This window comes from Microtus pennsylvanicus, chromosome 5, assembly GCF_037038515.1.
Source record: "Microtus pennsylvanicus isolate mMicPen1 chromosome 5, mMicPen1.hap1, whole genome shotgun sequence".
NCBI lineage: Eukaryota > Metazoa > Chordata > Mammalia > Rodentia > Cricetidae > Microtus > Microtus pennsylvanicus.
Window position 1 is genome coordinate 15,653,581 of NC_134583.1, and position 13,301 is coordinate 15,666,881.

Below are 13,301 nucleotides of genomic sequence, written 5' to 3' on the forward strand. Positions count from 1 at the left end.
CCTCCATTACTATGATTTATTGCCACAGATGTGGCATGATTTTTCTTGGTGTGTTTTAATCTTAGGTGACTCGCTTACATAATTAAGGCCCCTCCCACCCCTGACAGAAGTGCAGTTATTTACCTCCACTGCTACTCGGAGGATACTGGACATCCTCTCTTTCACTTTGAACAACAGTGCCCAACGCTCTGACTTGTGTCATGTCTCCTGTCTCTTTACCTACTTCCACTGTAAAAATACAGTACATGCAGTCTATTTCTGTGGCCTTGTACAGACTGATATGAGACTGAGTCGCCTGTCTTCCCAGACACAGCATACCCGCCAGCCTTTCCATGAAGCTTTTCAGCGGCCCTTCCTGAAGTGTTGTAGAAGAATGTTCCGTCTAGTCCACAGGACCACAAAATTCAGTGTCTCCATTTGTGAAAGATGAAGACAGCTTCCTTAAGCACACAAGCTGTCTAGCCACAGAAAAGATCCACTGCCCTTCCTACAGGCCTCCCTTTCTGTGTGGCAAGCTCAGGTGGCGCTGAGAGGAAAAACTATAGTCTCTACCCAGAGTCTCTGTTGCCACATGGCCGTCGCTTTGTCGTCATCTAATCTTACCGGGGGCTGTAAAGATGAGGGCTGCATAGAAGGTTTTTGGCTAATGTTTAGCTATCTCTGTGGTTCTGTAATATTTTAACATTTTTAACTCCTGCTTTGAGACCTAACAGAACACAAGATATATTGCATTTAGTAGAGTATTATAGCACTAAATATGTGGTAGAATTTTTATTTGCCTGTTTGATCTTAATATCCAGCATATATCAAAAACATAACCAAGATAATTTTTCCTCTACAGATAAGGAAAAAAATTTTAAGTAAATTGACAGAAGAAACCAAAGTAGCTCTCACCAAACTCCACAACTCTCTAAATGACAAAGTAAGTCAGTACTAACCGCTAACCGGTGACTGCGGTGAGAACTCGTGTATAGCGTGCCCTGTGTCCATTCCAATCAACCCTTCTAGCCTGAGTCTAAAACCAGTGTTCCGTGTGCCCGTCCCTTGGGGGAGCTGAAGGGCAGAGAAAGATGGGAGCACTTCACCGTTCAATCCTAAATCACGATTTCAGTTTACCAAATGCCCTGGTGAAAACTTTTGTATGGGGTGTGAAATTGCAAACCAGTATTAAATGTCTTTAAAAGTAAATTATGTAATTAAATGTCTTCAGAGCATAGAAGATTTCCTTTCTTGTCTGGATTCTGCAACAGAAGCTTGTGACATTATGGTGAAAAAGGGAGACAAAAAAAGGGAAAGGTAATGCTGACTCTGTTGTTGCTGCTCCTCAGCATGAGCTGCTTCCTAGCTGATGTATGGGTGGGACTGAGCGTTTCACTGAGAGTCTACTCACCATCCTAATCCCACGGAAGATTAGTCCTGGACATTGTATTTGACTTGAAGCCTTCCTTACCCGAAACCTTACTTAAGTCATTATAACTTGTTTGATCCCAGCAACCTCAGAAAGTATACTTGGAGTCCCTTGCTATATAGCTTTATCTGTAACTTCTTAGCATGTTTATCTACCTGTTCCATCTAAAGTTAAAGTAGTATGCGTACATATTGCCCATATTTAAAAAATTCCTTCAAATGCTGAGGAACCAGGTCATTAAACCAGAGAAGGTGAAATGCTGAATGCTGAAAGGAGAATGTGTAAACAGTGAGTCCGTGTTAATTATGTTTCTGTGATTTGGGTTTGTAGGCAAATACTATTCCAGCATCGGCAGGCGTTGGCTGAACAGCTGAAGGTCACAGAAGACCCTGCTCTTGTTCTGCACCTCACATCAGTCCTGTTATTTCAGTTCTCCACCCACAGCATGCTCCACGCACCTGGAAGATGTGTCCCACAGATCATTGCTTTTCTTCACAACAAAATCCCAGAGGTACTACATTTTAATGCATTGGACATTTTTCAAGCTTCTAAACTTGGAGTATTTTGGATGTGAATCTTTGCCAACACCCAGCCACAGACAGAGAGGGAGAGAGAGGGAGATAAGTCCTTAACATCTGTCTGCACCCAGAAATGGGGACAGTGAATTGGGGGTTGATTTTTTTTTCTTTTTTAATTAAGTGTAGTTTAAGGGTCTTTTAGCACTCTGTAAGATCTATGGTGATAAGTCCTCTAATTTTAGACTTAAGTTTTCAGAAAAGATGCAAGAATGTCTGAACTTGTCTCTCAGTTTCCCTGGTTTTGATTTAGCCTCCAAGGACCCCTTCAGATTTCTTTTCCTTCATTTAAGGAAGCCAACTCATAGCTAAAAGCAATTCAGCTTCCTTGAGTCTTACTAGTTTGTGTTTTTGGTGATAGAGCCTAGCTAAATCAGCTTCCTGTGACGTGGTATGCACAAGATTTACTCTTCCTGATTTGCACCCTGACTGCGTTCTGAGAGCACAGACCTTGCTTGTTGTACTCAGCTTTGCACTAACATGGCCATTGTCTCATGAAGATAAGGCTTTCAGTTTGTACTGTTCAAGCAAATCTCCTTTCTCTGGTCACAGCAAATCGATTCTTCTTCCTTCTAACAGGACCAGCATGCTCTCCTGGTAAAGTACCAAGGCTTGGTTGTACAGCAGTTAGTCAATCAAAATAAGAAGAGTGGGCAGAAAGAGGACCTGTCAGCTGATGAACTGGACAAGGAACAGCATGACGTCACCAATGCTACTCGGAAAGAGCTTCAGGAACTGTCTTTATCCATTAAGGACCTTGTTCTGAAGTCTAGGAAATCATCTGTGACAGAGGAGTAATGCCCTTCATTTGCTTTTGTAGTGAGTCTTTTCCCCAGAGTTGAAGATGAGTGATCACAAATTAATCAGTCAGCACACCCCACTCTCCCCACTAATCCCCCCCACAATTCAAATAAAAGAGTGATATTACATTAGATGCTAATCTTATGGAAATTTTTACACGTTGAGGTCTCCATACATAATCCTATGTATAATTTGTAATGTAATAAAAAGGTTTTCAAAGAGTTTTGAATCTAGAGCAATTATATGCTTTAATTTCTTCTAGATGTTAAAATGAAAAATAAAATAGAATACTTTTCATCTCTAGGGGGAAAAATGTTTTCTATTTAATTTCCAAGTACCACTCTTCTATTTTGGCAGATATTTAAAATATTGTATTTTTTTCATGAAAAATGTTGTATATGAAATAAGAATAAATAGGGAGTTCTACTTTTAAATTTATAGAGAATGCTTTAAAGCTAGAAAATTTCAAATATATTTTATATTACTAAGCTCAGGCTCTTGCTTTTGAGAGAAGGCCTCCTGCATAAACCTGTCCAGCGTCTAAGAGGCGGTTTGACAAGCAGGGACGCTGGACAAGCTTGCAGTGCTGTGTTCTCATAAAGCAAACCCAGGGAAGGAGCCGTAGGGCAAACCTGAGGTTCCTTGTGAGAACACAAGGCACATTGTACAGTGGGGTGGCTGAAAGGACAGAGGTGTTCTCTGATGGGCCCAGTTTAGATTTCTAAGTTTTGCTTGTTTGATTTCAGTGGCTGCTTTAACCTGAGTTCTTTGTTGGAACCTGTATATCAGGTTGCTAGGGTGTTCTTTCTAATGAACACAGAATCTGTAAATGTGATTAAACTTAATTTAATCACAGAACTTTTATTCCAAGAATAGAAATTATAAAACATTGCACTTTTGGTTTTTGCTATTATTAGTTAAGACTTACTAAAATAGTTCCTTGGAACAATAATTTAAAGCAAGTAAGTTCTAAGCAGTGTTCTATTACTTGTTAAAAAGTTTAGTTATTTTTAATGTAATAAAATGTTTAAAGAATGCTGTTTTATATAATGCCTCAGGTGACATTGTAATTTTAATATTTTCAAATGTTTAAATACAAAAGAAGACTACCTCTTTTCTGAAATGACAGAGTGTTAATACTGCATGGAAGCAATTAATTACTCATTGGGAGTATTGTTAAAGTTTATGATAAAACTTTGTAGAAAACATTAAGGCACTGGAGCGGCAGCTCAGGGAACAGTACCGGCTGCTCTTCCAGAAGACCTGGGTTTGAGTCCCAGCACCACATGGCTGCTTTGTAACTCCAGACCCGGGAAATCCAATGCCTCTGGCCTCTGAGCACCATGCATACGCGGTGCCTAATCCTACATGCAGGCAAAACACCCTTACACATAAAAGAAAATAAGATAAATGATTTCACATGGGTAATTTTCTATTGCATATTTTCATATAAGCAAAGGAAGAAAAGTAGTAAATTCTCTGAGACTCCAAAATCATTTTACTTTTTTATTCAGCTTCCAAATTTGTGAATAATCTGAATTTCAAATTTTGTTTAATAACATTGTTTCAGAAAACACTAAAATAATCCGTGTTTGCACCATACTCTATCTATAAAAATAAATACAAGAGATGATCAGATAAACTCATTTTAATTTAATTTACAAAAATATAGTAGAAAATGTAAAGCTTTGTTAATTTTACTTGCATTTACTTTATTTGTCCCAAAATTTTTTATTTTCCCTTAGTAAATAAAGTTTATTGTTTTGTAAATAAAATTATATACTGACTGTAAAGACTTAATTTCTGATAAGTCTTAATGAATTAGGTTAAGAATATTACTGAAAATAAAGTTGTCTATTCTTTTAAATTATATTTTCTATTCTGAAAAGTACTTAGCAATTGCAAATCATATGATACTTATATTTTGAATTATTGTTTATTAACGTGATATTTTTATTACACAAAAATAATTTATTACATCCTGTTGTTTTTCATTGTTTGAAAATTTGTCATTCATCTTAGTAAATAATTTCTCAGCCAGATTTCAGCAATTTTATAGCCATGTTCTCATTATCTATTAACTCTTGCTATTCTAATAGAGATGTGGAAAACATGCCCATTTTTAATGTTCACCGTGTTCCATCTACAGACGAGTATAGTCATCAGAAGCCCATTTGAGACCACCCAGAAGATAAAGTGAGCAGTAGCAGGGGCCGTCAGAACCTCAGTGCTTTGAGAAAAGCCACAGTGTCGTAGAGCAAGAGTACATTGTGGCTAACCCTCTGTGTGGGGCTCCATTGGAAACTTTGGAGAAGTGCTTTACTCAGATGATGAATGAGATCAAAGTGTAGCATCCAGCTCAATAGGCAAGGGACAATTTATTGCTTTTGACGTATTGTCATCAACTCCAAACCCAAATGTCTTGTTTTTGTTGTTTTGTATCAAAAACTACTTCTGATCAACTGGATAAAAGGATGCAACAGAAGGCTTGTTGGTTTTTCTGTTTTCTCTGAAGTCCATGAAACCTTTACCTCAATGTTGCATGAGCGATAAGGTAAAAACACACAGAGAAAGTGTCTCTGGGATATGTATTTTTCACACATGTCTTGAATCACTATTATTGATGTGTTGCTATGTTTAATGAATGACAATTTTTAAATATTAAAAATATAGAATGATAATTTAAATAGCCTTAAGGGGTCATACAGATTGCTCTACTTTTATGGACAGGTAGCAAGTGAGAAAATAGAAGAGTCTTACTATACATTTGGTAAGAATCATGACTTGCAGTCTTTGGAGAAAAGCTGTGTCACACACAACAGGAGTAACAAGCATTTATTAAATTTGTACATTTTTGGTGTTACATTGTTTTGGCACACGTGTTCTTTATTGCATCTCTATTCATCTTACGTGCGGCAAGTGATGCAGCCTTGGTAGTGTTCTGAGAAGGGTGATAAATTTGGTATGGAGGAGAGAGAACCTGCTGATCTGAAGCTTCGCAGTTTCCTGAATCTTCTCTGGCCGCTAAGACCGCAACTGTAAAATCAAAGGATGTGCTTCTGATGATACCTTTAGGCAAATGACAATTTTCAAAGGGTTTCGTGAGAGAAGAGATGGAATTCAAAATGATTCAGGCTTTCTTCCAGAGATGAGAGGCTGGAGATGAGCTCTCAGCTCAATCCTGAAAGAAAAATGATAAGCCTCAAAAACTGGAAGAAGGGGAAGAGGGTATTTCCAGGCTGAGAAAATGAGATGCGGAAGTATTATGGCATTAAGTAACATCAGTAATGTGACATTTAGGGAACTATCTGGGGTACGATGGTATAAGGTCAAAGTGGGAAGGAGAAGAGGCTGTGAAGTGCCTCATATATTAGGCTAAAAAGTTGAGCCCATACCCTTAAAAACGCACAAATGTATCTATCACAAGATTATCTTAGCCAAGGATCACTTCCATTCAGGAAGGCAACTTGATAATTTCCCCCATCTTTGAAAATGGACATATTTCTGAAACCAGTAATAATTCAGAAGTAAATTTAGCCTAAAAATTAAATAAATGTGCCCACTTTACAGCAGAAATCAAGAGCCATGCACCTTACACAGAGAGAAAGCATCCCTCCGAACTCAGTATTCATGTTCACTTGGAGTCTACTCCACTAAAGAGACCTTTCATTTGTCTTGTCTGGCCAAAACTCCAGAACTTCATCTTTTGTGCTTCAGTGGAAGAAAGGAAAATCACATTGTCAAACTGTTTTTCTTCTTAGCCTTTAGATTTTAATTAACACTGTTAACTTCTTTTTTTTTATATTTATTTATTATGTATACAATATTGTCTGTGTGTATGCCTGCAGGCCAGAAGAGGGCACCAGACCCATTACAGATGGCTGTGAGCCACCATGTGGTTGCTGGGAATTGAACTCAGGACCTTTGGAAGAACAGGCAATGCTCTGAGCCATCTCTCCAGCCCACTGTTAACTTCTTTATCAAGGTTGGATAATCAGTTGAAGGTATAATGTAAGGTTGGGACAGATAATACAGGGTTAAGTCAGGCATGTTAGTGCATACCTCAGGTGGATTACAAGATCAAAGTCAGCCTCAAACAAAACAAACACACTAAGAAAATGCAATTATTTATGTAGTATTTGATAAATATACATGAAGTTAAGTGTAGGCAGTAGGTTTTCCCGTTTTAATTCTGCATAAGTCAAGTTCCTATGATTCTTGGGCTAACAAATGCTTGATAGAACCAAGCAGTGGCTTGCAGGGAAAGAAATACCTTTTCATTGTAAGTTTTATCACAGCCGTTATTCACAGCTACTTTACAAATAATATTCTATTGATGCTGAAAGTCTCAGTATCTTAGGGGACCTGAAGTGTATGGGTAATCATGGCTTCCTGTTAGTTCTCCTCTGCTGTTTTCCTACCCCCAATATCCTAGCTTTTCCAAGTCCACTCATAATTCACAACTATATACTCTTCAACAAACCTAGGCAAAAAATAATAATAATTGACTTTTTGATACTTCCAAAATTTCCAGGTCAAGTGAAAAATAAATTTGTATGCTGTAGTGTTTTGTTCTTGGTTTGTTGGGGGTGGGGGGGTTGAAACAGTTTCTTTGTAACAGGGTTACAAGATCAAGGCCAGATCTGGCTGTCCTGGATCTCACTTTTGTAGACCTCAGACTCAAGAGAGGCACCTGCCTCTGCCCCCAGTCCTGGGATGAAGGCACGTACCACCGCCTGGCTGCTGTAGTGGTTTTATGAGATTGTGCCACATAGGCTCCGGTGTTTGAATGCCTGGCTCCCATTAGTAGCACCTTTTGCATAGGTTTGGGATGTGTGGACTTAATGGAGGAAATATACCAATTAGGGCAGGCTTTGAGGTTTCAAGAACTGCATGCAATTTTCAAGTTTGCTGTCTGTTCCGGCATTGTTAGGTCTCAACTCACTGCTTGAGTCACCATACCCGTCTGCTGTCAGGCTTGCCGTGATAGTGATGCACTTCTGTCCCTCTGAACCTGCAAGCCCTTCCCTCTATAAGTTGCCTTGGCCATAATATTTTATTACACCAGTATAAAAGAGACTAATACATATGCTTTTACCTTTAGTTTATCTTTTGCTATCAGTGAACCTAGAAATGGGAATACTGTGCTATAGCTATGCACTATTTAGTTGTTTTTTTCTGATTAAGAATATTGTGTAACTGTGAAGCTATATGTAATGTAAAAAGTGGACATTTTGTTATTATGGAAACATTTATACAAATACCTAAATATTGCCTTATGTAGTTAACATATACACACAAAATTCTACAGAAAAATATTTAGGTTATGCTGGAAAGTAATTTTAAATTCTATATTCAGAATTTAGGCAACATGCATTTTTATAATTCAGTAAGACATGTTAAATTAAGTATCACTATAATAATAAAGAAAGCATAAGAGGGTACCACACTGATGCAGAGGAAATTGTGGTTGATAAAGCAATTTATGTAGTTATATTAAGTCTGGAATGCAGGGATAACGATATGTCATTTAACAAAGTGAATCCAATAGAAGCTGTAAAAATAGAGGCTAGTGGAGAATAAGTGAGGGAACCTAAGATTTAAGATGACATGAGGATCTGTCATCTTTGCCATGCCCTGAGAGAATATAGGAAGAAAATAAAAGGCTTCATTCAAAGCTGAGGTGGCTACAAGTCACAAAGATCCCAGTAAATCATAGGATATGTTGGGACAACCTAGGAGAGCCATGTCAGATGGCACTGAAGATTTGCTGGTTGTAGCGTGGAAAGTGGCTCTTAAGGAGCAGCGTAGAGTGCCCAGAGAAACACTGAACTAACACTGAACCTCCAGGGGAGAGAGGGGAGGAGGAAACCAGAAGAGTCTAATTGAGAAAAGGAATTCAGTTTCAATAATAGGCCCGGCCAGAGGAACTTCCTGTAAAGCATGTAGTGCTCTAGGAGATTTGAGTCAGCAGCCTCTATGATCCTAAGACTTTTCTGCCCTTTCTGGTGGAGTAGTTCAAGGGCAAGACAAATTGCAGTAAGATAAGGGGGGTCAGTGAAGTCAAATCCGTGAGTGTAAGCCATTCTCCTGAAAAGTATGCGTGTAACCTAGAGAACCGTGGCCTCATGACTTGATGGGACATAGGTGCTGTGACATCACCAAGACTGCTTCCTTTCTTGAAGGTGAAAGAAACTGCCTCATTAGCAAGTACTCAACTCTACCACTAAGAAAAAGGTAGGTATACTTTTGCTGATGAGATTTGTTCATCTTTCATCATAATGCTCCATTCATCAAACCAAGGGAATAAAACAGTTCATCATGGGCTCCGCATTTCCTACTCCTGGTTCTTTAGTTGTGTTTAGCTGGGTTGACTTCAGGAATATTAACATATGCCTTTATGGCTGAAAACAATGAGAACTGTAAGTTTGGTCCGAAAGTAAATCAAGTTATGGCTTGAGTATTTCTTCTCTTATCTCACCTTCTAAACTGAAGGAATGGTCTCAAATGGAAATTCTAAGAACAAATTCCATTTGTCGCATAGGTCAGTGTGACCCACTGAGAATTCTTGTGATAGATTAGTTCATAACAAAAGCTTCCTTCTGATACAGTTGGCTTCTCTGGCTACTTTCATAGCCCAGATGAGGCTGAACTTAAGTGAAGTCACAGTGTGACTAATGACATAACAATCGGTGCCGGCACCTGGGGCCACAGGCAGAAATCCATACACTTTGCAAGTGCAGAAAGCAGGGAACGATCCTGAGTTATTTTATTCAAGTCCAGCACTTCAAGTTCTCAAATTTCCCAAGAAGGAGGTGATAGAGGCAACAGGCAACATCTCATCTGCTCTACGAAGAACCCCAAAGGTGAGAGTTCCTCTCATCTCTCCCAGACAACAGACAACATCTGCCCGCCCTTCAGCTGTTTCCTACCCATAAGGAGGATTCTGGTAGCCACCAGAAAACAAAACCAAAAATGGATTGGTTAAGGAAATACAAAATACTTACTTTCAGAGAACATAGTTTTTGTAATTATGACCTTAATTGAACCTAGTCAGGGGAAATTCTCAAGTGTGTGTGTCTCTGCATAAATGTTCTATATTTTAAACTCAGGGGCTTAGCCAGAATATTGCAGCTCTAACACTAGTCAAATTTCCCTTTAAGGACATTCTGAAGGGAAGTTTTTTTCCTTGTGGTTTTAAGTAGACATTGACAAGGAGTGGTTCTGTCTGAGGAGGAGCCTTGTGTTCGTGCCACAGATTGGGAGGAAAGAGCCTATTTTTTCCTCCAAAGTTGAAAAGCTGAAGGGAGGATCCGATAATGCTGATGACCCATTCTGTTCCTATTGGAGTTGACATGCCTGTGATTAAGAGGCGAATCTGTCACCTATTCTTCCAGACTGTGTAGATCCAAAGAAAAAGCAGCTGAAGAAAAAGTGAGTTTTCTCCCTAATGCATCCTTTATGTTTGTTTATGTGGCATTTTGACTTCTTAAATGTTTTAAGGGTGAGGTACTCAAACTTTCCAGGAAAGATTAACTTTGGCTTGGAGGGTGGGTACATACCGTGAAGCCTTGACAATTAGAGACGATTGGTACCTGATTTCTTATTTCCTGAGTTTTATAGATTTCTCGTTTTGATGACACTTATGTAGGCTGATAACTGGAATTGCCTCCTGGGTTTGTAATTGTCTTAAAACAGAAACATTTTCATTTTTGTCAAAGGGGAAGAGGAGATAGTCCAGATTTTATTCTACTTAATGTATTTGAGTGAATCGCGTTCTCATTGGGGATATTTCATGACTGAATTATTTGTACAGAACACATCTTAAAGTCTTAGCCTTTAAGTGAAGGGGTTAATTGGAAGCCTCTTATTTTCTAGAAAAATCTTACTACTCTCTAGAAGCAGGCATAGAGCAATTCCTAACCTGTTTCCAGAAGTGTGAAGTAAAATGCCTCTATCTCCCCACCCTACCCCCAACAAATAAATGATATACTCATCCAAAGTGCTCCTTTTTGCAGTTGAGAATTTATTATTTAGGCATAAAGGACTCAGCTGTCTCCCTCTTTTAGTCATACTCCCTTCAGTACCTGTCACCCATTAGAAGCCAGATTCGGCATGCTAGCTGTTTGGAGCCCAGAACTGTGGGATCTCCAAACACTAAGAAAATGTGCAGTTCTTGAACCCACAGTGAAAGAATATATTTGAGTGAGCCACTTAGGCCAGTATTTCAGATTTGCAACATTGTCATGTTAAATGCGAGCAAATTTAGCACAAATACATGTAAACCCCCCAAAATATTTGTAAGCATGTGTGTCAAGATATATGCCTGGAGTCACAAGCCAAGTTGCATAATGACGAAGGTAAAGTCAGATGTCTGTTTTCCATTCTGCAGATTCCCATGTTGACCTTAGCTGAGCGCCAGCTTTCTGTCTAAAGCAATGTCACCCTGGCAAGCATTCTCTCCTTCATAACGTGCTTGCCCGCGGCAGAATTTTAAGTAAAGACTTATCAATTTGAATTAGGCAAGGCTAAAATATTTTCCACTTATTATACTTACCTACTTATTATACTGAAAATAAGTGTTTTGATAGAACATTTTATGGAAGCTTAGATTTTTTTTTGATGATTTCCATTATAGGAACCACGTCTATTTAGAACTGAAAATGAAAAACTTCACCTTATAAAAGTTTGAGTTAGCTGTCAGTTAAGTTTGCATTTCATTACTCGTGCAAATAATGTCTGCTGCTTGGGTAAGCACTGATGCCACAGAAGGGCCTTTGAAGAGAAGGATGAGGGCTGGATAAGAGCATTTCTGCAAAAATACCTCAACTCCTCTCAAAATGATCAACCTGAAAGTGTACCTGCCTCTAAGACCACAGTGTATTCACATGAGCAACAGACCCTTCTGCGAATAACAGTGCACTGAATCTAGTGGCAGGGGTACCCAGGGCAGCGCAGCTGGAGATTCTGACAGGGACAACACCAGGATCCTTTCCACAATGGCCTAGTAGCATGTTATTTCCCACCACCGCCACCGCCTCGTTGGCCCTGGCTACACATCTCTCTTTGGTTGTCTGTTTCCAAACTGCACACCGGCCAAGTAGTTTCTTCCTTCTGCTTCAAATTGTACTTCATCAGGACATTCTGCTACCATCAGAGACACCATGATTCAGGCTGGACTCAAGATGGAATCATTTCCTCTTCCTCTCATCCCCATCTTCTTTCACTTGGTTGACATTAACTCTTTAACTAACTCACCACTAGCAGAAGGAATAGCTCCCCTCCTCTGCCCACCTCCTGTTGAGGCCTCATGAGCCCAACCTCCATGACAGTTTTGTCTTCCAGGTTCTAGTGATGCTAACAGTCTACAGACCTCACTGAAAGTCGAGGAGAACTCTTGGACTGGATGGCTTGGTTCTCAAATAACAGTGTAGCAGCATAGCTGGTTGTCATTAGCACTAGACATAAGAAAGAAAGAAAGACAGACAGACAGACAGACAGACAGACAGAAAGAAAGAAAGAAAGAAAGAAAGAAAGAAAGAAAGAAAGAAAGAAAGAAAGAAAAGAAAAGAAGAAGAAGAAGAAGAAGAAGAAGAAGAAGAAGAAGAAGAAGAAGAAGAAGAAGAAGAAGAAGAAGAAGAAGAAGAAGAAACGAAGGAAGGAAAGAAGGAAGAAAATTGAACACCTTAACCATTTTTTTCTATAGTGTTAAACTGACAATCTAGATGAGTAAATGAATTAATGATAGATGAATGAAGAGCTGATAGGCTGGCATAAATTCCTGGTTCTGGTTCTGTAACAAGAAAAATAATCATTTGATACTTTTCGTTAGAAGTGTTAGCACTCTTAAAAATATTAACCATCCTATGACTATGGCGTGCAATAAGTTCAGGCTCCTATGAGGAAAGGGGTTCCTAGCATAAACTGGGATGAAGTGCCTGCCAGGGCAGAACTACCAATGCCTCTACTGGGTGCAGCTCTCTTCACCTGAAGCCTCATTTCCTTAGCAGCTGTGTGGATGGAGCTGTCATTGGGGGAATGTGAAGGCAGCTGACGTTAAGCTGCCAAGCAGCCTACATTAAGACTCTGTTTTAGGAGTGAGTTCTAGTCCACAATCATATCTACTTGTTTGTTCCAGGAACAGTTTTATAATTATACTATGTCAGGAACTTCTAACCTTTGACCAATAGCTTTTCTAAATTGAACAGCTGTACTCTAATTTTATCCAATATTTCTCTCATTGTAAAAACGATAGTTTACAATAGATGATTTCCAAAGTACTACAGATTAAAATTTTAAAAACTCTGCGACCTCAGTCAAGAGGCTTAACATCTGGTCATGTTTTCTTCCTTTTTGAACTTTTTAAAAATATCCATATAGTTAATATTTAATTTATTCTATTTAATTTTTACTTAAAGCAATATACACATTTTACCATTCTGTTAAATACCATTACAATCACCAGGTCAATGATGTCTAATATTATTTTAAAAGTAGAAAACCCTTTTAAATCCTAG

The 13,301-nt window shown here is 38.8% G+C and overlaps 2 protein-coding genes across 3 annotated transcripts in view; both read left to right on the forward strand.

The window, feature by feature from the left end:
- Positions 1-5,070, forward strand: part of Ufl1 (UFM1 specific ligase 1) — a 29,916-nt gene extending 24,846 nt beyond the window's left edge. Inside the window, exons 16-20 of one of the 2 annotated variants that reach the window (XM_075971299.1) lie at positions 842-922; positions 1,211-1,296; positions 1,739-1,919; positions 2,563-2,777; positions 4,934-5,070. In XM_075971299.1, coding sequence (XP_075827414.1) covers positions 842-922; positions 1,211-1,296; positions 1,739-1,919; positions 2,563-2,777; positions 4,934-4,943 — 573 coding nt within the window. In that variant the 3' untranslated portion in view covers positions 4,944-5,070. Of the gene's footprint in view, positions 1-841; positions 923-1,210; positions 1,297-1,738; positions 1,920-2,562; positions 3,098-4,933 lie in introns of those variants that run through there. The other variant, XM_075971300.1, reaches the window with a different exon arrangement.
- A 4,940-nt stretch (positions 5,071-10,010) lies between these two features.
- The window catches only part of Fhl5 (four and a half LIM domains 5), a 43,157-nt gene continuing 39,866 nt past the window's right edge, over positions 10,011-13,301 (forward strand). The window contains exon 1 of the mRNA XM_075971296.1: positions 10,011-10,218. The gene's annotated coding sequence lies outside the window, so the exon portion shown is untranslated. The remainder of the gene's footprint in view (positions 10,219-13,301) is intronic.